Source organism: Brassica napus, chromosome A3 (genome assembly GCF_020379485.1).
Source record: "Brassica napus cultivar Da-Ae chromosome A3, Da-Ae, whole genome shotgun sequence".
Taxonomy (NCBI): domain Eukaryota; kingdom Viridiplantae; phylum Streptophyta; class Magnoliopsida; order Brassicales; family Brassicaceae; genus Brassica; species Brassica napus.
In genome coordinates, this window is record NC_063436.1 from 14,052,851 (window position 1) to 14,077,780 (window position 24,930).

At 33.9% G+C, this 24,930-nt stretch overlaps 4 protein-coding genes across 5 annotated transcripts; 2 read left to right on the forward strand and 2 right to left on the reverse strand.

Annotated features, from left to right (window-relative positions):
* Positions 1–1,772: 1,772 nt before the first annotated feature.
* LOC106381212 (serine/threonine-protein phosphatase BSL1-like) lies at positions 1,773–7,088 on the forward strand. The gene is made up of 21 exons (XM_013879978.3): positions 1,773–2,169; positions 2,247–2,307; positions 2,370–2,448; positions 2,516–2,595; positions 2,664–2,758; positions 3,032–3,131; positions 3,220–3,289; positions 3,429–3,530; positions 3,753–3,834; positions 3,953–4,123; positions 4,265–4,427; positions 4,513–4,714; positions 4,866–5,036; positions 5,122–5,360; positions 5,435–5,519; positions 5,596–5,694; positions 5,757–5,956; positions 6,016–6,091; positions 6,183–6,318; positions 6,411–6,550; positions 6,810–7,088. The coding sequence occupies exons 1-21, from the start codon at positions 1,968–1,970 to the stop codon at positions 6,891–6,893; spliced, it is 2,637 nt and encodes an 878-aa protein (XP_013735432.2). The 5' UTR covers positions 1,773–1,967; the 3' UTR covers positions 6,894–7,088.
* A 735-nt stretch (positions 7,089–7,823) lies between these two features.
* Positions 7,824–10,358, reverse strand: LOC106381213 (probable 2-oxoglutarate-dependent dioxygenase AOP1). Its single transcript, XM_013821098.3, has 3 exons — positions 9,890–10,358; positions 8,322–8,649; positions 7,824–8,218 (listed from the first exon to the last, which is right to left on the reverse strand). The coding sequence occupies exons 1-3, from the start codon at positions 10,270–10,272 to the stop codon at positions 7,970–7,972; spliced, it is 960 nt and encodes a 319-aa protein (XP_013676552.2). The 5' UTR covers positions 10,273–10,358; the 3' UTR covers positions 7,824–7,969.
* Positions 10,359–13,183: 2,825 nt separating this feature from the next.
* On the reverse strand, positions 13,184–17,107 carry LOC106438719 (probable 2-oxoglutarate-dependent dioxygenase AOP1). The gene is made up of 4 exons (XM_013879976.3): positions 17,007–17,107; positions 16,469–16,848; positions 15,106–15,796; positions 13,184–13,754 (listed from the first exon to the last, which is right to left on the reverse strand). The coding sequence occupies exons 2-4, from the start codon at positions 16,837–16,839 to the stop codon at positions 13,494–13,496; spliced, it is 1,323 nt and encodes a 440-aa protein (XP_013735430.2). The 5' UTR covers positions 16,840–16,848; positions 17,007–17,107; the 3' UTR covers positions 13,184–13,493.
* Positions 17,108–21,690: 4,583 nt separating this feature from the next.
* On the forward strand, positions 21,691–24,639 carry LOC106438718 (LEC14B protein). Of its 2 annotated transcripts, XM_013879974.3 has the most exons (10): positions 21,691–21,875; positions 21,972–22,457; positions 22,527–22,646; positions 22,752–22,829; positions 22,904–23,080; positions 23,168–23,245; positions 23,544–23,722; positions 23,807–23,965; positions 24,049–24,109; positions 24,218–24,639. In XM_013879974.3, the coding sequence occupies exons 2-10, from the start codon at positions 22,029–22,031 to the stop codon at positions 24,407–24,409; spliced, it is 1,473 nt and encodes a 490-aa protein (XP_013735428.2). In that variant the 5' UTR covers positions 21,691–21,875; positions 21,972–22,028; the 3' UTR covers positions 24,410–24,639. The 2 variants fall into 2 exon arrangements, with proteins under 2 accessions (XP_013735428.2, XP_013735429.2); XM_013879975.3 differs by having other exon boundaries at positions 21,713–22,457.
* Positions 24,640–24,930: the final 291 nt, after the last annotated feature.

A 24,930-nucleotide genomic window follows, 5' to 3' on the forward strand; every position in this document is an offset into this window, starting at 1 on the left:
TTCAAAGCTGGTCCTATAATTCTAAAGGCCACAAGCACATACAAGAAAAGGATGAAATTAATATGTGTAGCAAGGAGGATTCAAACCTTGCACTTTAAATAAAACAGCTACTGCCATTTAACTAGTAGACTAAAGGTAGTTTTCAAAAACATGTGGCCATTTAATACTTATTAAAATAAATGGAGGCCGAAAGCGCGTGCTTCATGGCGAGGGCCGGCTCTACATAATTGTACATGAGAACATTTATACCCCAAAAAGTTGGAATACAAACTGTGGAATTTCACAACTCTCTAGCAGAACTCTTGCATGCTACTAGAAAACATTATATTAAACATCAAAATATTTGTTGTCTGATAGGATTGAAAACCATTGCTTGAAACCACCCTTGGCCTTTCTCCCTTTTGAGTATGTCTCCTTCGCTACTACATGAACTGTTTGAGTTTGCTGGTTCCTATTTCATCCCACCCAAATGTCAGTTGAAGCATCCGTGATACCGTATTTTCCTTGGTGTTAGTATTTGTTATTATTGTAGAGAAGATAAATTAGAATCCACCAAATCATCTAAAAGACTAAAACACTGACTTTTACATTTGTAGAAAAACTTCCAGATAAACAATTACAACTCAATCGTATAGAAACTAACATCAAAATTGGCCATACACAAACCCATTTAACCTTACGTGTGGTTTTGGTGAAGAGTGGTCATAGGAATTAGGAGAGGGTTGACTGAGTGAAACGTGGTTGGGAGAGGAGTGGTTAGAGGAATTGTGGTCGAAGAAAGTGTGTATGGGATATCGTCGTTAGGATCAGACATGTTCTTCAAAAACTTTTTCATAATATAAACTCGAAATTATTAATATTATAGATAATTTTATTGAGTTATAATATTTTAATAAATTTAATAAATTATAAAATTATAAATGGATAATTATTGATATTTTCAACTTTATCTATGAAACATAATTGTATATAAAGAGTATTTGTAAACCCCTTTTGTGGTATTTGTTATTAAGTGCTTTTGAACTATAAAACCTGTTGTTTAATTATGAAGTTTAAGAGAGCTGGGTGTAAAAAAACTAGCCGAGAACATAATTATTGCTACATGTATTCCAAATTCTTTATACTCGTGTTAGATTTAATATAGCCAAATTTTTCAAAGAAGCATAAAGGGAAACTATTTTATCTAATGAAATAAGAAAATTATGTTGATTATAAAATGTATTTAAGAGTACAGTTTATAACAAAAATCATTCCAAAGTTAGATTGTATCTTCTTCCTCATATGCAAAAAGAAAAAGTACAACGATTAAAAAGTAGAAGTTTTAAGCAAAAAATATCAACTTCCATAATCTCTTGGCGTATAACTTAAAACAAAAAAAATAAACCATTTATTTTTATTAGTTCTATTTCTATTAATTTTTATTTAAGTATTGAAATCTCTTGGCATTAACTAGGTTAATTTGGTCACTTCACTTATAAATAAGTATAATTATTAAAAAATCAAAATTATGGCATTTTTTATAATTTTCCATAAATAAATGTTTATGCCAATAATCAAATAAAGGTAAAAGTTTGATCAACTTCAATTTTTCTCTTTTCTAATATTAACCCTATCTGATAATTAATTTAATTATTACAAATGCTACGTTACGTCTCCGAAGTTAAGGGGGGTATAATCGACATTACACGAACCAATAAAAGCCGTTGACTTTGAAAGAGGACTAAAGTACAGCTCAACACAAACGCCTTTTCTACCCTTATTACAAAACCGTGTCCTCGAAAATCCGCCGGACCAACATTTTCGTTTTAATTTTTTTTCATTTTTTAAAATCGTCTCGGAAAATAAAAGAAAAAGGTTTACTTGGGGGAGGTAGAGAGGGAGACGACATAGTCCGCCGTGAACTGCCACCGCGAAGTCTTACTCCTCCGATCCGAACCTTCCACCAAAGTTCCACATCACCAAGTGCCATGGCAGCGAAACCGTGGCTACATCCAGCTCCTCAGTACAAAACCCTAGAAACCTTCTGGGACGACGAAGACGACGCTCCTGGTCCTCGATGCGCTCACACGCTCACCGCCGTTGCAGCTACCAAGACTCACGGCCCTCGTCTCATACTCTTCGGCGGCGCCACCGCTATCGAAGGCGGCAACTCCTCCGTACCTGGGATCAGTAAGTATCCCTCGATTTAGACTTGAATCTACGGTTTTGATCTGATGTGCTGCTGCTGGGGGTTGTTGTTTGTCTAGGGTTAGCTGGTGTGACCAACACGGTGCATTCTTATGATGTTCTCACTAGGAAGTGGACAAGGTAAAATGAATTTACGGTTTAGGTTTTTGTTTGTTTTCTTGAATTAAACCGGAATTTTGTAGGCTTAAACCGGCTGGTGAGCCTCCGTCTCCTAGGGCTGCTCACGCCGCAGCTGCTGTTGGCACCATGGTCGTTTTTCAGGTACATTAATCAGGCTTTTAGTCAATTGCAACGGTCCACACGTGGTTATGTTTTGGTTGATTAACAGGGTGGCATTGGCCCGGCCGGGCATTCTACTGATGATCTTTACGTTCTTGACATGACTAATGATAAGTACAAGTGGCATAGGTGAGAGATTTCTTGGCTATTTGTTGAATTGGATGTCAATATGCTTGTATTTAATTGTTGTTGTTCAGGGTGGTGGTTCAAGGGGAAGGTCCAGGCCCTCGCTATGGTCATGTTATGGATTTAGTTTCTCAGAGGTATCTTGTTACAGTCACCGGAAATGATGGTAAGAAAATATCTTTATTAGCCGACATTTCATGTGCCTAGCTTACCCTAACAGGCATCAACAACTAGGGACCTATCTTAGTCAAAATCCTAGTGATAGACCATTATTCAATAGCCAATGCTACTTAGATATGTATATGCATTTTTCTTTCTGACTTTATATATTATTGTATGGTTATGAGAACCTTCCGTGCAAGTTCTTACATGGAAATTAGTTACTCTGTTTATTTCTTAAAGATCCTGAAATCGTTTCTCCATCTGTGTTTGGAACCAGGGAAACGAGCTCTCTCTGACGCTTGGGCATTAGATACAGCTCAGAAACCATATGTATGGCAGAGACTGAACCCTGATGGTGACCGACCAAGTGCTAGAATGTTAGTGATTTAGTTGATTGGAATTGAATACTGTAAAAAAAAATGTTTCTTCAACTGAACTTTCACATTTTGATATTATTTTTTGTAGGTATGCTTCTGGCAGCGCTCGTTCTGACGGCATGTTCTTACTTTGCGGTGGAAGAGACACCTTGGGGGCGGTATACTTATTTTATCCACTACATATATAAATTGCGAGCATTTCCCTTACTGTAGCTGGGCTTATTTTGCTATATGATCTCATATCATATATCATTTATGATTTTTGGCATATTAATGAATATTTTCGTGCAACTGCAGCCATTGGGAGATGCTTACGGTTTACTCATGCATAGAAATGGTCAGTGGGAATGGACTCTGGCTCCAGGAGTAGCTCCTTCTCCAAGATACCAACATGCGGCGGTAAACTAAATCTTACTCTAGTTTCGAAACGTATGGAAAATAAGCTCTTAAGCTTAGGCTAATAGTAGACTGCACATTGTAGCCTTAGAAACCAAGTCAACACTTACTTGGCCTTAAGATAAAAAAAGGATTAGTTAGGCGTTAAACTTCAATTACAACACATCTCTCTAATCCTAGCCGTTATTACTGCGTTCTTTAATTGTTTTATTTCTTTCTCATCAGGTATTTGTAGGTGCAAGATTGCATGTCAGCGGTGGTGTTCTAAGAGGAGGCCGCATGATAGATGCTGAAGCAACTGTTGCAGGTATTCAACGGCTGTTTTTCTTTATTTTATTTTGTGTTTGATGTGATTAATTTTTTTTTTTGCTCGCTCGCAGCCATTTTCAGTAATGGTAATTATTAAGAAATATTTCTTCTTGCAGTGCTTGATACTGCTGCTGGTGTATGGTTGGATAGAAATGGGCAAGTGACTTCTGCACGTGGCAGTAAAGGACAAGTCGATCAAGATCCTTCTTTTGAACTTATGCGTCGCTGTCGCCATGGTGCTGCATCAGTTGGCATCCGAATCTATGTACATGGTGGTCTTAGAGGAGGTAACCCTGATTTTTTTTTGTTTTTTTGCCTTTTTATTAACACAAGATGCATATATGTTTATTGCATTACATGTTAGTTCTATGGTTTAGTTAATGCCTTTCTTTGTATGACTAAGTTGCTGTAATTTTATTTCCTGGCAGATGTGTTGCTTGACGATTTTCTAGTGGCTGAAAACTCAACATTCCAGTCAGACATCAGTTCTCCTTTGTCAGCAACCCAACAAAGCTCCACTCCCAGGTTTTCTTATGCCGCACGACCTCCTTCAGGCTCTGAACCAGCACTTTCCTTATCCGAAGGACTGAGGTTTATCCCGTTTCACATACTTTTTTTTGGTTTTGTGATTAACTCTATCATTACATGTCTTTCCTTTCTCCTTTGACAATATCAGATTGGATGAAAATTCCATGGAGAAATTGACGGAGGCTTCTGCAGCGGAAGCAGAGGTGGCTAGTTCTGTTTGGCGAGCTGCGCAATTAGATTCTACTTCTCTAGATGAAGAACCCTCCGCATCTGATGGCAGCTCGGCAACAGTAGAAACCACTAGTGACGGTCCTGAAACTGAAGGAGATGTCCGGCTTCATCCAAGAGCTGTATGTTAAATATCTCTATTGGTTCTTTTATAGCTGAATGTTGCTCTCATACCTTAGATTATCTTTAGTTGCTTCGTTTGTTTACTTCAAAATTCAAATGGATGTTATTTTTATTTGCTCACCAAAATGGCCTTACTACCTCATTTTATAGGTTGTGGTAGCAAAGGAGACGGTCGGAAGTCTAGGCGGCATGGTAAGACAGCTAAGCTTGGATCAGTTTCAGAATGAGAGCCGGCGGATGGTTCCCATGAATAATAGCGATGTGCCACAACCCACCAAGAAGTTCACGAGACAGAAGTCTCCTCAAGGCCTGCATAAAAAGGTATGGTTACCATGTAATATTATTAGTTAGGTCCACCTCTGACACAATGATCAGCTAACATCTACGAATATCTTGTTGCTTGCAGGTCATTTCTGCTTTGTTGAGACCAAGAAACTGGAAACCTCCTGGCAACAGGAAGTTTTTCTTGGATTCTTACGAAGTTGGGGAACTCTGTTATGCTGCTGAACAAATATTCATGCATGAACAAACGGTTCTTCAGCTCAAAGCTCCTATCAAAGTCTTTGGTGATCTCCATGGGCAATTCGGAGATTTGATGCGGTTGTTTGATGAGTATGGGTTTCCCTCAACAGCTGGAGATATCACGTAAGTCTGAGCACACGATTGAATAATTTGAGTAAAAAAATAATCACTAATCCATTAAAACTTATTATCTTCAGGTATATTGATTATTTATTTTTGGGAGATTATGTCGACCGTGGGCAACACAGCCTGGAGACTATAACTTTGCTGCTTGCATTGAAGGCAAGACGGTTTCATATTACTAGTGTCACTTGGATTCTGCGTCATGGGTTTATGATCCTTAGATGTTCCTTTGCAGATAGAATATCCGGAGAATTTTCACTTGATTCGTGGAAATCACGAGGCTGCTGATATCAATGCCCTATTTGGCTTCCGTCTGGAGTGCATAGAAAGAATGGTAACTTTGTCAATTATTTTAGCTTATCTGCTTGGACTAAGCCTGCTCTTTACTTATACAAGGGAGAGAGTGATGGGATATGGGCATGGACAAGATTCAATCAACTCTTCAATCATCTTCCCCTCGCTGCACTCATCGAGAATAAAATTATATGTATGCATGGTGGGATCGGGAGGTCAATCAGTACAGTGGAACAGATCGAAAAAATCGAAAGGCCCATAACAATGGATGCTGGATCCCTTGTTCTTATGGATTTATTATGGTAATACGTCATTTCTTCTTCTGCTTTTAAATATTGATCACTAATATTTTGAAGTACAGGTCTGATCCTACAGAGAACGATAGTATAGAGGGTTTGAGACCAAACGCTAGAGGACCCGGTCTTGTCACGTTTGGGGTAAAAACACATTCTCTTATCGTCTCTTTTCATTAGTATAATAATCTTTTTTGGGGGCCAATCACTGAGGGCATAAATGTTGATATTGCAGCCTGATAGAGTTACAGAGTTCTGTAAGAAGAATAAACTACAGCTAATTATTAGGGCCCATGAATGTGTAATGGATGGATTCGAAAGATTTGCGCAAGGACAGTTGATTACGCTATTTTCGGCTACAAATTACTGCGGTAAGGAGAAACAAGAATCAGTCAAAAACCGCTTCTTGGGTAGGCTTTTGAGGTAACAAAATAAAAACATTTTGGTGATACTTTTCTAACAGGAACGGCGAACAATGCGGGAGCTATATTGGTTGTTGGGAGAGGATTGGTGATTGTTCCTAAGCTGATTCATCCTCTTCCACCTCCTATCTTATCTCCAGAGAATTCTCCAGAACATTCTGGAGACGACGCTTGGATGCAGGTAATACCACTTGTGTCTAAACCGCGATACATGTATATAGTTCTGGAACAAGCGAGACATTTTCCTACCGTGTACAATGGAGTGTCATGTCTTTGTTTCGCAAGGCACTCTTAAGTTAGTAGTTACGTGTGTGCATACCAATTCACTTGCTTGGAGAAAAAGGATAGTCCTGGAATAAGATGATCTAGTAGAGTTTATGTAGCCATAAGTTCTGTTGTAGAAAAGAAATGAACACTGAAACCAAAGTATCTGTATGCAGGAGCTGAATATCCAGAGACCACCTACTCCAACACGAGGGAGGCCACAGCCAGATTTTGACAGAAGCTCGCTTGCATACATCTAAATCTAAATTGCATTGGTGTTTTATTGGTAGAAGCAAAAGACATTGAAAGTTTGGTATAACTCTATACAAGTATAGCAAGATCTATGTTTAAAATTTTGCATTGTTCATAAACTCAGCCGGACATGTGTAATATAATAACGCACATTCTGTACCAGAGAATGAGAATGGTATAATAATACTTACCTTTGTTCTGTTCTTCCCTCTTTTGCTTCTCTAGTGAGATGGTGTACGCATTATGTTTATGTTTAAGCATATGCATGTGAAAACAATATCAAATGACAAAAACAATTGATTGGTTGCTACATGAAAACATGTTTATGTTTACTATTGATTTAAACTATAAAATAGTTAATCCCAAAAGATAATGTATTTATTATCAAATTTTAATAGGCCTGGAACACAAAATATTTATTTTATAAAAGCAGAGGATATTAGAAAGTTGAAGAACCTACACACAAAGAATCTCCATCCATGTGATGAAAGAATGATGAGATTTTGAGCCATTTTTCGTCTTTTGTTTTACTATCCAAACCGTCAACTTGATACTGATGAACTATTGTGATGGTGTTCTTCTCGGTATGAGAAGATAGACCTCACTTTGTCTCTTCATCATCACGATCATCATTATCAGGAGGTGGTGAATACTTCCATCATTCTTTTCTTTTTTTATCAGCAGCGAATACTTCATTCGAAAAAGATAATTTGTAGAATTAATATGTTCCTCAATGTATTTTTCTATCCCAAAACTCTCCGTTATCATTCTTCTCACCATCACATCCAGTTCTGGTAATTGCTTCGAGAACCCATGCATCGACTAACTTTTTCAACACAAAAATATAATGAGTTGAATTCTTGAAACGCTTTAAAGAATGTTTCATTACGCAAAAAAAACAACCTTTTTATCGGATAATATTTTTTTTTAACAAAGTATAAATAAAACCTTATTTCATACCTTTTTTATTTATGAAAGGGACCTTATTTCATACCAAACATAAACACACAAAATATTATTGGATGGATTTAAACAATCAAACATAAAGCCATTATTACATTCTGCGAAAAGATTTAATGATGCTTCAGAGAGCACAGAAAGCATGGAGAGTAGACTGAGCTGCAAACCCAGCTTCCGTGTTATAGAAGTCACGGTAATCATTGAATTCAAAGGGTTTGAACACACGTGGATGTTCTTCATCGATAAGTTCTTCAGGTGAATCTAGGATAACTCCTGTTTTTGGAGTCGAGAACAGTGCAGTCGAATACCTTGTCTTCTTTGCTGTCACTAGGACTCGGTGATATGTAGATGCCAATCGACCATTCAAAAATGCCTGTAACATAAACAATTAAATAACACGATTGTTTTATACATTTAGTGTATGTGGTGTGTTTATCAAAAATGTTACACATTAGAAGGAAGTGGGAAGAACTTACACACATAGAATCTCCAACCATGACGATGAAAGAATTTTGATGATATGGTTTCACTTTGAACCATTTTTTGTCTTTGTTCTGAATTTCCAAACCTTCAACTTGATACTGATGAAGTATTGTCATGATGTTCTTATCTGTATGAGAAGGTAAACCTAACTTTTTCTCTTCATGAGGACGAGGTGGTGTATACTTCATCATGCGAAAAAGGTAATTTGTAGAATCAAGATGTTCGTCAATGTATTTCTCTATCCCAAAACTCTCCATTATCATTCTCCTCACCATCACGTCCAGTTCCGCTAATTTCTCGGAAATCCCATGCATCGTCTCACTTTTTCAACGCACAATATATATGAGTTGAATTCTTGAAAGGTTTTGAAGAATGTTTCAAACGCAAATAGTAGGGGTGGGCGTTCGGGTATCCGTTCGGGTTCGGGTCGGGTATTTCGGATTTTCGGGTATTTCGGTATAGAGGTGTAGAACCCGTTCGGGTATTTCTGTACTTCGGGTCGGGTTCGGGTATTTTTAGTTCGGTTTCGGTTATTTCGGATCGGGTTCGGATATTTAGATTTTGAAAAAAAAAATTAAAATTTTCATTTTTCAAATTTCCTGTATTTAAATATATAACTTTCACTTAACTATTTTTTGTATTTTTAATAGATTGAATGGTTAATAGATTTGGACATAACATTTTCAAACTAAAAAAACGTTAATTTGGTTATTGTTTTTAAATTTTGGATGTAACTTTTTGTTAATTGTTGAAATAAAAAGTTTAACATGTATTTTAAGTGCATATCAAATCATCTTCTACGTAATTGTATGTATATCATATGAATTTAAAGTATGTGTAGTATCAATATAAATATTTTATATAAAATAAAAGATGTAAATTAAAAATATAAGGTTAATTATACATATGTTCGGTTATCTTCGGATATCTATTCGGGTTCGGATATTACCCGTTCGGGTTCGGATATCCAATCTCTCCTAATTTAATACCCGTTCGGATATTTTGGTACTTTGGTTCGGATTTCGGTTCGGGTTTTTCGGATCGGGTTCGGGTGCCACTTCGGATTTCGGGTAAAGTGCCCACCCCTAGCAAATAGTATGCGTTGATGATTCATCAATCAAAATATGAGTTGAATAGTTGAAATGTTTTAAAGAATGTTTCCAAGGCAGGTATATTCGGATGCAATAAGAGACGTACGGGGTCACGTGCCCCCGTCTCATTCTTCATTTTCTTTAAGCAATTAAGATTAATCAAGGCCAGTGCCCCCATCTAGTTATAAAATATAGTGAAATTTTTTTAAGTGCCCCCGGTTAAATGTCGTTCTAGATCCGCCACTAGGTATATAATCAAAATATATGAGTTAAGTTCTTGAGAGGTTATAAATATTTTTTTAAAGGCAAATAGTTAGATTGGTCAATCAAAAAATGTTTTATATAGACCAATAAAAATATTTTGTTTTAATACAAATAAACCTAGATTTTATTTTTTGAGTAAATGTTAAATTTATTCGAATGAAAATCATTTTTCCAGTGAATTGTCCTTTAGCTAATCTAGATCATACCTAATTCTCTTGTTTCCATGGTCAGGCCATAGCTGTTGAGTAAACTCGTTGACTTTCTCCGCAAGATTAGCATCATCGATCCCGAAACTCTCGTAAATATCTTGGCTTAGGTATCCATGATAAGGTTTTGAAGACACGTTTCTCTCTTTGGTCTGAGTGGGCAAATCAAAAAGCTCTTCCATGGCTTCGAAAACAGACTTATCAAGCTCCACTGACACTTTGTCAAAGAAAGCTTCGAAACAGCCATAGTCTTCTAAAGCTTTGCGGACATCAGTCTTCACTTTGTCCCACTTTGAGGTTCCTGGTGTTAGGCATTGGTCGGAGAAATCGATAACTGGAAGTTGAATATAATCGGAAAGAGGATGAAGAGAGACTGAATCCATTTCTTGATTCTTAATTAGATTTTTTTTTTTTACAAAAAGATTCTTAGAATTTTGATGATGTGTTTCGGTTTCTTGTCTCTGGCTTAAATACCAATTTTTTTTTTTTTTTTTTGTGGAAATCGAGTTCTATAGCAACTAGTTAGTTAGTATGCGTTTTACACATGGTAGACTGACTAGGCTGACTTGGTTGCTACGCACAGCTGTTTATAAATTTAACAATTATGCAATAATTGCGTTTGTTGACAGTAATGACAAATTTAGCGTTTGTTGACAGTAATGACAAATTTAGCGTTTGTTGACCGTAATGACAAATTTAGGGTTTGTTGACGGTAATGACAGATGTTACGCTGCTGCTTGCATGTAAGTAATCCGAGCATGACTATCCCATAAATCCATTTGGGGTTCATAATTTTTTTTGTCTGATTTAAAAAAAAAGAATTAAAAAGCAAATTAATCATGGACCGTCACGTATCAGTGGGATCTGCGAACAGTGCAAAGAACAACTTAAATTGATTCTTATTTGACCACTTTTGTAATCGGTTTTTAGCATTTTTGTGGAGCCCATGCACTAAAAACTCCACTTATCCACTGCATTAAAGTGGCCTAATGTCTTTATCATTCAAGATAATATTGCTAATGAATTGTTTTATTTTCATTATAAATCTTTTTAAATGAATGTAGACCACTGTAAAATTGGTTGAAAAGATGTGATAACATATTTTAATTGTAAGTGCATTAATATGAACTTGAGAGGTCAATATTATCTGTTTTCAGCAATATAATTAATTATATAAAAATTTATAAATTTGATTATGAAAATAATTAAAAATATATATTACTTAATATATATATAATACATGTCTTCAAATAAGATATTTACGCTATTTAATTTCACGAATGTTGACTACATTTAACATCTACAAATAAGACTTTAGTTTATATTCACAAGTTAAAGATCACAAATCAGTATACTAAAAATAGAATAAAACTAAAAATCACATGTTTAATATATTATTTTTATCTAATTTTTGAATTCTCAAACAAAAAAATATGGCATGATGCGGGTTAGAGTTTAGTCTGTAAAAAAATATACTGTAATAATATATATATAATGTGTGTATAGGAAATGCTATATATTAAAATAAATTTGGAAGAACACGCACACAGAAAAACTCCATCTTGATGAGTAAAAATGTTGATAAGATGTTTCACTTAGTTCCATTTTCCTCTTTGGTCTTGATGTTCTTATTGCTTTCTTGATTTTGGCATACATACCATTTATTTTGGGCTCTACAGCTAGTAGTTAGAGCATATCAACTAAAAAGGAAAAATGTCTTAAAATTTGTTCAAATAAAAGTATTAATAGTTTAATGAAATTTAATTATATAATTAAAAATTCATTTAAAATAAGAATTAATCTAATATATACATTTTAAGTGTTATAAAATTTCAATGAATTTGTTATCTTATTTAAAAACATTTCCATTTTTTTGCTTGTAATTGTGCCTATTACAAAAATTAACTCATGTGAGAACTTCCAATGAAAATTAAAAAAAAAAGAACTTCCAATGAAAATGTTTGTAGCATGCGTTTCTAGAGGGTAGCTCGACTTGCTGTTGTGCAAAGTTGTTTATTGACTATATAAATAATGTAGTTGTGTTTGTTGACGGTAAGAGAGCATATATTCTCCGAATCTCAGATATAAAACTTAAAAAAACTCACAAAGGTTCCATAATTCACATGTCTAAAATTTAATAATCAATCAATATTTTATTAAAATGTTATAACTGCCGGAATAAAATCCAATAAAATATGGTTATTCATACAAGTAAGAATATATTAGTTTGTCCATCCATATTATCTTCAATCAGATTTGAACTCATACAAGTAAGAGTATATTAGTTTGTCCATCCAATGGACCGTCCGACACAAATGAGAATTGATTTTCGTTTATGTTAAAAACGAGTATCATCCCGATGATCCATACATATGGGTTTTAAAATTTTAGCCTAAAATAAATTCATCCAATAATGGTGCATATGGATGGATGAAGATGAACATGTCTAGAATCATAAATGATTAATCTATCGTTATCCAAATAAAACATTTAATCTAAGTTTTAGACAATAAATAGTTACAGCTCAGATTTTTCTCCAAAATTGCAAAATTGTATTTTTTTCTGAAAATATTAATCGTATTTTCCACCAAAATTATAAAATCACTTTGTTTTTTTTTAAATTAAAGACTGTGTGTGTTCAAAAATTAATATTTTATTAAAATCATAAAATCACTTTGATTTTTTAAGTTACATAGCACCTAGTTAATAGAGAATATTCTTAAGGACTGTGTGTGTTCAAAAATTAATATTTTATTAAGAATAGAAATAGTATTTATCAAAAATATGTAAACATTTAACAATAACTCCCCAGGAAATAAAAATAAATACATAAAATAGTTTTTTTGCATCAAATTCGATAAACAGTTATAATGGTGCATGTGATATATGTATATATGTGAGTGGTGAGGTAGATGAGTTTGTTCAAAAAAAGAAAAGGAATAACATTGAAAAAGGGGGGGGGGGGGGGGGGGGGGGGGGGTTTTCAGCAAAGAGAAAAATGTAAGTTATATTGTTACATAAATATGCAGTAGATAAGTTACAGATTTAAATTTGTTGTGAAATTAATTCAGGAAATTTATTTATTACATGGAAAACATAAAGTTAAGAATAATTATTACTTTAGTGGCACTAATATGTAAATAAATTGTATTTTAAGGTAAATCTATATTTGTACTTCTTTTTTAATAATATAGGAGATAGTTATGATCAAATAAACTGACTCACTTAGTCTACAAAATCGTTTTCGGCATTTTGCGACCCAACAAATTCAAAAGAAGCGTGTCTACCTCTCGATTATATTTAAAAACTTCATAAACTCTTATAATAAAATGAGCATACAAATCTACATGAAAGTTACATAGCACCTAGTTATGGAGTGGTGCCACATCAATAAACTCAACAATCATATCAAATTATTGTACATGTGCGTGTGTACATGTGCTTAATTTATTTCCAACAATAGAGAAACGTACGCATAGTCAATACTTCACCAATAGAACTCAACTAATCAAACCTTTTATTTAGTACTATAGAGGTTTTTTATTAGTTGAATCTTGAAACTACCAAAGCATTTGTATAAACTCCCATAATTATGCGCACACATTTAAGCTCCGGAGACGGCACAATAAGCATGCAGAGTAGATCGAGCTCTACGGCCAACCTCAGTGTGATAGAAGCTCATCAAGTCAACGTAAGTTAATGGTTTGAATACACGTGGATGCTGCTCGTCCACAAGTTCCTTTGGTGGTTCTATGATGTAATCTCTATTTGGAGTCGAGAACAATCCTATTGAATATCTTGTCTTCTTTTTCTCCGTCACTCTTACTCGATGAAACGGGAGAAATAGTCTACCATTCATAAGTGCCTGCAATCAAAAAACATATACATCGCCAAGTACATCATTAGTACTTATTTTTGTGTAACACCAAGATCATGATCAGAAGAAAATAAACATTAAAAATGAAATAATTAACTTCGTCAAATAGATAAGCAAAACATGGTGTATAGACATGCACTAATTGTCTAACTGGACTGAAAGTGAAAGTGACAAGAGCAAATAAATCATAAGACATTAGAGCGATCATCATTGGTATAATTTTTAAGGGTATATCTCAATTTTTAATATTAGTATACTTTTTTTGTCAGCAGTATAATTTTATTATATAATTAAATTTTAAACATAGAATAAATATGAATACTTACATACTGACACATGTGATTTGTGTCTCTCATAGTTTTTTCAAAGAAAGTTTTTTTGTCTTACATTTTTTCTTTCTTTCCCACATTCTTTTTTTCTCTTTTTATTCTTTTGGCTATTTTAATGTTGATAAATTCTGAGAAAATTTTGATGTTAATGTTTTTAAAAAAAAATTTATAATATAATTTTTTAAAAATAACAATGAATTTTTACTCAAATGCGTTCATCTTTAGTATATAGATGCTATATTTTCTCTACAATAAGGAAATGCTATTTATTATTTTTAAATATAGAGATGAAAACAGTATTTCTAAAGTATGAAAATATAATATTTTTTTATTATAGAAAAATATATTAGAGTAAAAATTTGTTTCTATTTACAAAATTATATTATAAGAAAAAATAGAGATACGTTGAAGATAGTTTTAATATTGTTATATGTTTGGTTGGTCTCCTGGCCCCTGTGAATGAGAGAGTAAACATGAGCACATAAAAGTATGAAATCATAAAATATTAGTTCGTAGAGAAAGAGTGAACGTGAATTAAATAATATTTTTCTTTTTTTTCTTCCACTAATTTAGTTACATTCCATTACTATAATACTTTAATTTCTCTATCTGTAATTCAGTTAGTTTAGATAATCTATGTTTTTTTTTTTGAAGGCTAGATGATCAATGTTCGTGCACAATTATAGCAAAACCTTAAAACTTTTGGACAGATCACAAATCATCAATGTTTTTTTTTGTCGGCAATCATCAATGTTTAGAAAGCAAATAACATCAAAATCGATAAGGTGTATTTACTTTTGTAACTATGTACATATCAATTAATATCTGTATGTATAGGCTCTGAATTTCAATAGTTTTCAAATAATACTACGAAACAGTAAAAAAGATTTGGCTTGATTAATTTAGAATATTAAAGGGTAAATTATTCCATAAGTATGTCATAAAATCTTGATTAATATGAGGAGTTAATATTTTATGCATGCATGCCATTTAAAAAGGAGTTAACTTACATGTAGAGAATCTCCAGCGATAACAACGAAAGTGTTATGAGATGGCTTCACTCTGATCCACTTTTCATCTTTGGTTAACACCTCCAAACCTTCAATCTCATATTGATAAAGTACTGTCAAAAGGTTTTTATCAGTATGAGAAGGTAAGCCTAATTTCTTCTCCTCAATATCAGCGCCAACATTAGCATTAGTATCACCATTAGTACCAACACTGACATTAGCATTAACATTATCAACGTCGGCGCTAGACTTAACACTAGCACAATCATTAGTATTAGCATCAACACCAGCACCAACGTCGCCATTAGCTTTAGCAACATCATTAGCATCATCATCAATATGAACGTTAGCAATACCAACAACAATATCATTAGTATCAGCACCAGCATTAGCATCATCACTAGCAACAACCTTGTCATTGTCACCAGTACTGGCTGAATCGCCAGCACCAACATCCGCACCAGTATTACCATTGTTATTCGTATTAGCACCATCACCAGCATCATTAGCACCTGCCGCAACATTAGTATCAACATCACGTGGTGCTGAATACTTCATCAGTCGTAGACGGTAATTCATTGACTTGAGGTTCTCATCAAAGTAATCCTCTATCCCAAAGCTCTCAAATACCATTCTTCTCACCATTACATCCAATTCTGCCATCTTCTCTGAAAACTTATGTATCCTTTCGCTGTTTTCAAGACAGAAATTTCTTTGAGCAATTTGAATAGATACAAGAGAAGAAAACAACAAAACAAAAACGCAAGAACGTATACTATGAAATTAAAAAATTCAAGTCATTGGTTTCATATCTGAGTGAACTAGCATTTTCTCTACGGAACAATATATAAAAATCAAGTTTTCTATGTAGACAGAAAAAAAAATTGTCACTTGTCTGAACTACACAAATAATACTATTTTGAGCGGAAAAATATATAACATGCTCTAACTAGAAGAAATTAACGAAATCCTAGGAACAATATATTCGATAATACTAACAAGAATTTACGTACAATTTACTTTCCAGAAATACCCAAAGATATCACTAAAACATCTTTTTGATAGAAAATAGTAAGGGAAATTTTTTTCAAAATATCATTAATTAAAAGTTTTAGTTCTTTTTATTTTATATTTGTGTTTGGGTTTAGTGATTAGAATTTATAGTTTAGAGTTTAGTGATTATAGTTTAAGGTTTAATATTTAGAAAATGTGATTAGAGTAAGGGTTTAGGGTTTAGTTATTTTATCTCTTAATTAGTGCTAGTTTAAGGTTCTAATTGGGTGTTTTTTTGTTACAATTTTTTTTTTGTTATCTAAGAGATTAATTTTCCCTTTTACTCTATGAAGTTCATAACAATACGGACCTGGTACTCTTGTTACCCTCACAATCAGGGCGTAGCAGTTGAGTAAATTCGTTAACTTTCTCCAAAACATTGGCATCCTGGATCCCCAGACTCTCGGAAATACCATTATGAGTCATATATCCAGTGTAGGGTTTGGGAGACACGTTTCTTCTTTTGGCCTCAACAGGTAGCTGGAAAAGCTCTTTCATGGCTTCCAAAACCGATTCCTTAAGCTCCTCTGACACTCTATCATATGACACCTCGAACGCGCCGTAGTCTTCAAGAGCTTTACGGACATCACTCCTCACTTCAACCCACTTCTCACTTCCTGGTTTTAGGGTTTGGTCCGAGAGATGGATGACTGGAAGTTGAGGAGTACTGTCTGAACCCATTCTTCTTTCCTTTGGTGCATATCCAAAAAAATACATTTACAAATGTAAATTAGCTTTTAACTTAACTCAATTTTTAGTTAGCTCTTTAATATATAACAACAAATGAAAGCGCGTTTACAAAAAAAAAAAAAACAAATGAAAGCATTCAAAACTTATAAGAGTATTACCGTTGGAGTTTTCTTTATTCTAGGAGACCAAGTTGGTTTTCTTTGCTTAAGGGTGTTTTGCTTTCCTGGTGAGAAAGTAAGTGATGGAGTGACCCATTTATACTGAAAATTTATATACATTTAAACACACGTGGGTTTATTATGAATATACAAAGGGAGGAAAGTTGGTGAATTAATTGTCACAAAAACATATATCTTTCTAAACGTTGGTGTATGGTTTCCGTCCTTTATAGCGTTTCAACACATTGCGTTTTTTTTTGAAACTAACACATTGCGATATCCTCAATATATTAATTGAAAAACATTAAAAAAATTATAACATGTAGTTTGTGCTAATTAAAAAAGTATTATGCTGAGTTGTCACGTAATTAGAGTGTTAATTTTGCTTACATGGCGGTTTGAGAATCAATTGAGAATTTGTTAGTCCAAAATTAAACTGCTATGAAATGTTATATTATATAGTATGTCCATTATGGATCATTCATTTATTAAATTGAAATTATTATATATATTTTCTTTAACTAAAACCTACGGAATTACCTAATATGATTAAGATATAAATGACAATTAATAATTTTAAATAATAAAGATTTGCATACAATCTGTATACTTCCTATTATTTTTGTTTAATTATTTATTATTAAAGTAAATCACATTAATCATATAATAAAAATTTAGATTTTTTTTGTATATGTTGTATTTTGAATTTTTCAAAACGAGTATAAATTACTAAAACTGTTAAAAGTCTCACAGAAACTTTTGTGATCAAAATTTCATTTTTTTCTATAATAAGATACAATGATTATGAAATCATATGAATAAATAATTTAAGTAAGTGTTTATGTTTAATAGGTGTTTATGTTTATATATGTATATATATATTTCATATCGTTTAAATTAAACTATACATCATATGAAAATACATACTTATATTTTGATATCTGCGTTGAACATATATTGAAAAGTTAATATTTTAGTTTTGAAATCTTCATTTTTTTAAATGATTATAAATTATTGAAACCACTAAACATTCCACATTAAAAAAAATCGTTGGTGTAAAATTTTGTTACACAAATATGTAAATAATCATAAAATCATATGAGTAGAAACCTCATTTAATAAATATCCATATTAAAAGTATACTATATATCTATGTTAATATCATTTAAATTTAATTATATATCATATACGATAGATAAGATTGATTTTTTTGATTTATTTATCCTAAAATGATTGCGAATAAACAAAAGCGGTCGTTTGATTTATATGAACACGCCAATTTATTACATAATAGTAATTGATTTCTTAGTTATTTAATATATAATTATTATTTTATGATTTCATAATATGCAGAGAAACATAAAACAAATAATAAATATAAAATATTTTTTCTGCACAAAGCGCGGATCTTAACCTAAGTATGTATCTCTTTAATAATTTTAAATCTTAAATATTTTTTAAATCTTAGGCCAAAACAAAATAACAAAATGATAATACACTAAAAAATCAATATTTATATCGAGCAATAACCAAAATGAAAAAAGCGACACAAAAATGAGGAAAATATTAAAGATACATAGGATTGACACGTGAACGTAAACTTCTCATAATCATAATTAACTTTTAAATTTCTAAATCATGATATAAAACCGAGCTGACAGTTTCATTGTAACCAAAAAGTAGGCATGAGATTCTTCAGCCTAAACGTTAGGTTCTTATGCGATAAGTAATTTTTTGACTTAAAATATTTAAAAAAATGGGATTAGTTCATCAGTAAACAAATTATGTAATTAACAAAAAAAATTTTAAAAAATTGTTGAAGGGCCAAAATATTAATTCAATCAAGAATATAAATTTATTTTTCCATATGATATTTCTTAAATAATTTTCATATAAATTCACCATGCACAAGGCGCATGTCTTATCCTAGTATATATTAAAAGCGAAGCATTGTCATTTAATGCTTTCCCACTACATTGGACATGTGGTGACATCACGTTACTTTAAAAATACGGACACTGATGTGTCGCCTTATAGAGCTACTCACAATATTGTTTCCTATTTTGTTTACAATTAAACACAACCACGTTTTATCAAAAACTATTGTATCATAATGTGATTGCTTGTGCTACTGACAAGAAGTTGAATATATTAGTAGTATTTGTAGGTTGATATTTTAAATGTAATGTGATGGTAATGGTATTCTGTAATGAGCATACGCCATCTCGAATTGAGATTGGTACAATTGTTATATACACTTATTAGTACATAACTTGCAGCAACAGAGTTGTGAGGGTTTTGACGTCTGTAGTCAACGTCGCACCATCTGACCCGAATGCTTTACTTCAATCCTTTAAGTTGCAGGAGACAATGAATATTGAGGTCAACAAAAAAACATCTCTCTAATCCGATATAATGCTTCTCAAGCTTCAGCCAAATTTGTTCCTTCTTTGGGTTCATGGGCAAAACCACTCTTCTTCAAACCTCATGTCACTCCTTCTGAATCGAGTACTCCTCGAGACTCTGATCCTGCTGCGTTTGTGAGAAATCAACTCTTGCTAAATGATGAGATTTTAAACAAGCAACCTAAGAGCAAGCACCCGACTCGCACTCTCCAGCCTCTGATTGATAAACTTCCTCCTCCAGAATTAATTAAAAGCTGATGGAAGTCTCCGATTCTGATGGGCTGCAAGGTTAGGTCCGCAATCACGGAATCTCTGCCCGGCAGCTACTCTGACTTACATACTTGATGGTACACCTGAGGTATATGTCCTCTCTAAAGTGCTTTGACTTGGCCCTGAGAATAAGGATGAATATATCGTAGGAAAATTCCATAAGTGTTCTCTACCTCCATGTGATCTTGTGCATGCTGTGGTTAATAGAATTTGGGGAAAAAGCTGTAAAATTGCTTGCAACAAGCTTGGTGATTCTTCATTTATGTTTCATATCCGTCACCAACCTACTCGTCAATGGGTTATTCAGCGAGGAATATGGCATATTGATAATTGTTTACTCTTTGTATTGTCGTGGACTCCGGAAGGATCTTTCAAAGTTCCTGAAATCTATATGCTTCCGGTTTGGGTCAATTAGAAGAATATTCATGATTGTTTCTACTCAAATTTAGGAATCAGTCGCGTTGCCTCAGGTGCTGGAGAACCTATACTAATGCATAAGCTTCGACTTCATCCTACCAATATGGGAGAAGCAAAGGTGTTAGTTGAGATGGAACTGGATAGATATTTTTCAAAGCTTATTGCTCTTGATGATAAACATAGTAGCATATTCTTTGTTAATGTTGAATACACGTGGATTCCATCTACGTGTCTGAGAGATGTGGTAAACTAGGCCACAAAGTGAAGAGATGTATCCTATCTTCTAAGCCTTTGCAGAATACAACCTTGCACAGAAGATGCCAGTGATGTGATCCCTGTTGTGGATATTGATCTTATCCTATAACAAAGTGATAATGCTGCCTCATCACCACTGGTTCTCCATCAAAAGAACAAAAAGCTCATGAAAACCTCTTGCTTTCTCCTTCATAAGCTGGCTTGCAACCTGTTTTGGAGGTTGTTCCCGAGCTTCCTTCGACTCTTTCAAATGCTTCTATGGACTGCCAGGGTACACCAGTAACAATGTTCACATCTATCTCTTCTTCTTCTCATGTCCAAAATAAGAATCAAGCTGTATCGCCTAATTCACTGAACATTTTACCCATATTAGTAGATTCTCATTCTACTCCCACTATAACACCAGCTATGGAATTTTCTCCATCAAACATTATCTACAATGAGGTCCAAGGATCGTTAGTTGTTGATCTCTTAATCACATCACCTCAAGTTAGTGGATTTGAAAGTCCATATCGATTCATAGTGCTATGAGTTGTGGATGAAATTGAGACAAAGCTTAGTAACTCTCTTAGTTTGACAAGAAGTGGGAGAGAAACAAAACTTTCTATCAAATATCAAGACATGGAGTGGAAGACGGTTCGAGAGAGAGGAAAACATGGCTGACGTGGTCGTAGTTCTTATCACTAGATATCTCTTTTATTGCTTTGTTGGTTTTTCTAATATCTATTTTGTTGCTTCGTAGATTTGAGATTTGATTTTTCATGAAGCTTGTTTCATGATAACTTTCTCAAACTATAAAACTTTTTATTTTATCTTGTAATAGTTTAGGTTTTAATTCAAAAACTTTGAGTCAAAAATAAAAATTCAAAGCCTTGATCATGTTTTTTTTTTATCAAAGCCTTAATCATGTATAATATACACTTATTAATACATGATGATTTGGAATGACCACGACATTTGTTGTGTAACAAAGTCAAACGTGGCAACACAGCTTTGAACGCTTCGACCACACACACGTCAGCGAAAAAAACATATCCAACGGCAAAAGAGAGAAGCTTTTGCGTACTGTTAGACCATCTCCAATCACACTCTATAATTTCCTCTATATTTCAGAGTAACTCTATTATAGAGTTGAATTTGCTCCAATGGTTCACTCTATAATAGAGTTACTCTATAATAGAGTGAAATATAGACTATTCTTATTTTTTCACTCTATATTTGGAGTAAAAAAATAGGATTACTCTATATTTTACTCTATTATAGAGTAACTCTATTATAGAGTGAACCATTGGAGCAAATTTAACTCTATAATAGAGTTACTCTATTTTAGTGTAAATTATAGAGGAAAAAATAGAGTGAAAGATGCTCTTACGAGTTGTCTCCTTCGTGATCATCTAAAGATCTGACCTTACCTTGTTTCTGTTCAAAAGTTCTCAACTTTGAGTGATTCTGTCTCTGGGTTCTTTCGATACTGCAACAATCAGGGTCCTGATGCTATAAAAGACCACGACTTTGAACTAGGGTTGTGCTCTCTCTCTCTCTCTCCAGTAGATTGATTGTTAAATTGATGATTGTTAGTATCGTAATCAGTAATCACTGATTGTTTTGTTTGATTTAGTTCTTGACAAGAGTGTTTCGCCCACTGTCTGAATGTCCATGGTGGTTACCTGCTGTAATGTTTTTTGGACCAAGTGAGTTTGATGTTGATGACATGGGTTATGCAATGAGTAGACTTGAGACTGAATCCGATGCTGGAAGAGACTTTTCTGGAGTTGGTAGTAGTAGTAGTGGTAGTCACATATCAAGTGAGCATTTAGACCATGATGATATCAACCAGATCACTAAGTTGAAGTCTAGTCCTCACCAACGGTATAGCCGTGTTGTCCCTGGGAGACATGAGTTACCTGTTTCCACTGTGAGGATGTTGGCTGGTCGAGAAAGTAACTTCTCTGGACGAGGAGGGAGATTCTCCGCAGCTGATTGTTGCCATATGCTTAGCAGATATTTGCCTGTTAAGGGTCCTTGGCTTGTGGATCAAATGAACAGCCGAGCTTATGTCTCTCAGTTTTCAACTGATGGATCTCTCTTTATTGCTGGGTTTCAGGTAATTTCTTCATCTCTAGGCTTGTGTCTTCATGCTTGGCCTTGACTTTGGTTTAAATGTTGCTTTCAGGGAAGCCATATCCGGATCTATAATGTTGAGAAGGGTTGGAAAGTTCAAAAGGATATTCTTGCGAAAAGCTTGCGTTGGACTGTCACTGATACTTCTCTGTCCCCTGATCAGCGAAACCTGGTAAGATTGTTGTATCGTAAACTACTGTGTTCATGTTTGATGAAACAGTTTCAAATATAATTTTAAAGTGCTATTTATTTTGGCCTCATTTTTTGATATTGGCAGGTGTATGCAAGCATGTCACCTATGGTTCACATCGTCGATGTTGGGTCTGGTACAACCGAGTCTCATGCAAATGTTACGGTATGGACCCACAATATTAGAATGAGGATGTGATCTCTGCTTCTTAATTAATTTGAGGTCCTTGTCTCTTGCAGGAGATTCATGATGGTTTAGACTTCTCTTCTGATGAAGATGGAGGGTACTCTTTTGGAATATTCTCTGTTAAATTTTCAACAGATGGACGAGAACTTGTTGCTGGGAGCAGTGATGAATCTATTTATGTTTATGATCTTGAAGCTAATAAAGTTTCACTCCGGACTGTTGCACACACGGTAAAAACCATTTCTTGTTTGGTTTTGTAGCTCTACATTCATGCTTCTATTTGAATACTGATAGCATATACTCCTCCATTGCTGCAGTCTGACGTAAATACTGTGTGTTTCGCCGATGAAAGTGGAAACCTGATTTTATCTGGAGGTGATGATAACCTCTGCAAGGTAAAATTTTCTGCAGAAAGTATGATACTTCCCCAGTTTCAAATTATATGATGCTTTGGTTGAAGGTACAAGAATTAAAACATACATTTTCCTAAAAAGTATCAGTAAATATATAAACCAAAACTAATTCAACCAATCATAAAAAAATTATAAAACATCTTTGGTCACACAATTTCAATAAAACTGAAATTAATAATAAAATATCAAAACATCATGCCTTTTGAAAAATCAAAAACTGTCCAAAACATCATTTATTTGTGTTTATTAGCAAAGTTGTAACAGTATCTTGTTCAAATAGGTGTGGGATAGGCGTTGTTTCATTGGGAGAGATAAGGCAGCTGGTGTTCTAGTAGGACACCTCGAAGGTGTTACATTTATCGATAGCCGTGGAGATGGTCGCTATTTCATATCTAATGGCAAAGACCAGACCATCAAGTTATGGGATATTAGAAAAATGTCCTCAACCCCACCTGCAAAGTAACAACAATCTTCTACATTGTTTTGGTTGCATCTTGTTCATTTTTAGAAATGGAAGTTGAATTTTTCTGTTTTCATAAACAGGCATGACGTAATCAGAAACTATGAATGGGATTATAGATGGATGGAGTACCCTCCAGAGGCAAGAGATCTAAAGCACCCTTTTGATCAGTCAGTGGCCACGTATAAAGGCCACTCAGTGTTGCGTACTCTGATCCGTTGCTACTTCTCTCCATCACATAGGTCAGTCTTCTCAAGTTCCCTAATGTTGCAAGCTTGACATAGAACAACTCTCTTTACATATGTCTGATTCTTTCTTTTTACAGTACTGGCCAAAAGTACATATACACAGGATCCAACGACAGTTCTGTCTACATATACGACTTGGTAATGGCTTTATCCTCCTCATTAACACATTCAAGAAACACAATCACATTAAAAATGTAGCACTTTATCCTTTTTGACCAATCTTGGAATCTATTGATCTGTTCTTAGGTAAGTGGTGATAAAGTGGCAGTGCTAAAGCACCATAGTTCACCTGTAAGAGACTGTAACTGGCATCCGCATTACCCTACGCTTATAAGCTCGTCATGGGACGGAGATCTTGTTAAATGGGAATTCCCGGGGAGGGGTGAGGCGCCAATCACGAGCAAGAAGAGGGTTCGGAGGAGACATTTATACTACTGAGCAACTACATTTACACATACTCATGTATGGGTCTATGTAAGTTAATATTGTAAAATGTAGAGAATAAGATGATTGACGGTATAAACACAAGTGAGAATCATCAAATAAGGCTTCCAAAGTAAAAAGGCTATGGTGTATGTTGTTTTAAAAAAGGTACCATTATTTTCTCAACCATTTTTAAGAAGTTTTGTATAATGATATGCAGTACTAATTTATTGCAAGTTTTGTCATGGATTGGTTTTCAGCTATTACTTCAAAGATTCAAAATAAATTATTTTGGGGTGGTCTTTTTAAAATTCATTGCCTGTTTTCTTTTATTTAAAATTTCATAAGATGTAATTTTGATGTTACTATTTTTTTTAAATTACCACTATCCTACCATAATAATATTTTAGGATTTTTAATGAAATAACCATTAAGCTATCCATCCTACCACTATATTTTGCTACCGCTCTGTGTGGGAGGAAAGCTTTTGTCTTTCAAATTTCAAAAGTACCAAAAAAGAAGTAACTCTTTTAAAA